Here is a 2,450-nt window from a genome sequence, read left to right on the forward strand (position 1 = left end):
GTTAATGAACACAATTCCCCCCGCAGCCCCAGGAGGCTGTAAATGAGCCGGCGGCTGGAGATGCCGGCAAATCCCCCGCTGCCGTTTTCCAGCTTGCCCCGTGCTTTATTTGCTCCGCCTGAGAGGCTGCGCGGGGGTCTTTGGGGGGGTTCTGATGGCTTTTTCTTCTCTTGCAGTGAGAACGAGGCGCTGTGGAGGGAAGTCGCCAGCCTGCGGCAGAAGCACGCTCAGCAGCAGAAAGTTGTCAATAAGGTAAAGCCTGCTCGTCCAACGCAGGGAGTGGGACACGCTCGTGTTCACGAATGTGCCCTCGTGTTCACGGACGTGCCCTTGTGTTCATGAACGTGCCCTCGTGTTCACAAACATGCCCTCGTGTTCACAGACGTGCCCTCGTGTTCACGAACGTCCCTTTGCATTCATGAATGCACCCTGGTGTTCTTGAGTTCACAACTGCCCTCGAGTTCACAAACGTGCTCTCGTGTTCACGGACGTGCCCTCGCGTCCACGACTGTGCCCTCGTGTTCATGAATGTGCTCTTGTGTTCACAAATATGCCCTCATGTTCACGAACATGCCCTGGTGTTCACGAACATGCCCTCGTGTTCACAAACGTGCTCACAAACATGCTCTCGTGTTCACAAACGGGCCCTTGTGATTACGAACATCCCCTTGTGTTCACGAATGTGCCCTCATGTTCACGAACATGCCCTGGTGTTCATGAACGTGCCCTTGTGTTCACAAATGTGCCCTGGTGTTCATGAACGTGCCCTCATGTTCAGGAACGTGCCCTGGTGTTCACAAGCGTGCCCTCGTGTTCACAAATGTGCCCTGGTGTTCTCAAGTTCACAAACGTGCTCTCGTGTTCACGAACGTGCCCTCGTGTTCACAGATGTGCTCACGAAAGTGCTCTCGTGTTCACAACCATGCCCTCGTGTTCACAAACGGGCCCTTGTGATTACAAACATCCCCTCGTGTTCACGTATTTGCCCTCGTGTTCACGAACAGGCTCTCATGTTCACGACCATGCCCTCACGTTCACAACCGTGCCCTCGCGTTCATGAACGTGCCCTCATGTTCACGAACGTGCCCTCGTGTTCATGAATGTGCTGTTGGGTTCACGAACGTCCCCTCATGTTCACGAATGTGCCCTGGTGTTCTCGAGTTCGGGAACGTGCTCTCATGTTCACAACCATGCCCTCGTGTTCACAAACGTGCTCATGAACGTGCTCTAGTGTTCACGAACAGGCCCTTGTGATTACGAACATCCCCTCGTGTTCACATATTTGCCCTCGTGTTCACGAATGGGCTCTCGTGTTCACAGCTGTGCCCTTGTGTTCAGGAACGTGCTGTTGGGTTCACGAACGTCCCCTCATGTTCACGAACGTGCTCTCGTGTTCACAAATGGGCCCTCACATTCGCGTATGTGCCCTGGTGTTCACATATGTGCCCTCGTATTCAAAACGTGCCCTCGTGTTCATGTATTTGCCCTCGTGTTCACGTATTTGTCCTCGTGTTCACGACCGTGCCCTCGTGTTCACGACCATGCTTTCGTGTTCACGACCATGCCCTCATGTTCACGTGTTTGCCCTCGTGTTCACGACCATGCCCTCATGTTCACGACCATGCCCTCATGTTCACGACCATGCCCTCGTGTTCATGACCATGCCCTCGTGTTCCACGTACACGATGGTGCAGCGACCAGGCCGGGTGCTCGCGGGACTGCTGGGATGCAGCGGTGTTAGTTCTGTTCCAAGAACAATTTTGACGGCTGCATTTTCCTCCCATTACCGGGAGACTCTGGAGGTCCAGCGGGGAGGGGCTGGATTGGGCTGGCAGCGTTACCAACGAACCATAGAATCACTTTGGTTGGAAAAGCCCTTTAAGCTCATCGAGTCCAACCTTTAACCTACCCCTGCCATCCCACCACTGAACCCTGTCCCTCAGCACCTCATCTCTCCTTCCTTTAAATCCCCCCAGGGGTGGGGACTCGACCACCTCCCCGGGCAGCCCCTTCCAGAGCCTGACAGCCCTTTTGGTGAAGAACTCGGTCGGCTGCCATGGGATGGCCTTGCCCCCAGCCTTCGCCTCTGTGCTCAGCGTTGCGGGCGGCGCTCTGCGTGCCCGGCCCTGGCGCTCCCGGAACGCCGTCCGCACCGTAACAGGTGTTCCTGTTTTCTTTTCTCCTCACAGCTTATCCAGTTTTTGATTTCTTTGGTGCAATCCAACCGTATTCTCGGGGTGAAGAGGAAGATGTAAGTCTGCATTTCTACACCCAGATAACGATTCCCTGTCTGAGAGAATAAAGAGAGGATCAGCAGAGTGGGTCCCCCAGATCCCTGCCTTCTGTAGCAGCCTTGCCAGTGGGGTAGGACTGGACAGCGGTCATTGGGATCATGTGAGCCTTCACGTCCTCGCTCCTGCCAAAACCAGCTAACACTGCTACGCAGCCGA

At 55.1% G+C, this 2,450-nt stretch overlaps 1 protein-coding gene across 2 annotated transcripts in view; it reads left to right on the plus strand.

The window, feature by feature from the left end:
- LOC104123568 (heat shock factor protein 1) overlaps nt 1-2,450 on the plus strand; it is a 55,771-nt gene that overhangs the window by 41,479 nt on the left and 11,842 nt on the right. For both annotated transcript variants that reach the window (XM_035891420.1, XM_035891422.1), the window contains 2 exons: nt 177-252; nt 2,190-2,251. In XM_035891420.1, the coding sequence (XP_035747313.1) occupies nt 177-252; nt 2,190-2,251 (138 nt within the window). The remainder of the gene's footprint in view (nt 1-176; nt 253-2,189; nt 2,252-2,450) is intronic.

Source organism: Egretta garzetta, unplaced genomic scaffold (assembly GCF_000687185.1).
Source record: "Egretta garzetta isolate BGI_Z169 unplaced genomic scaffold, ASM68718v1 scaffold763, whole genome shotgun sequence".
Classification (NCBI taxonomy): domain Eukaryota; kingdom Metazoa; phylum Chordata; class Aves; order Pelecaniformes; family Ardeidae; genus Egretta; species Egretta garzetta.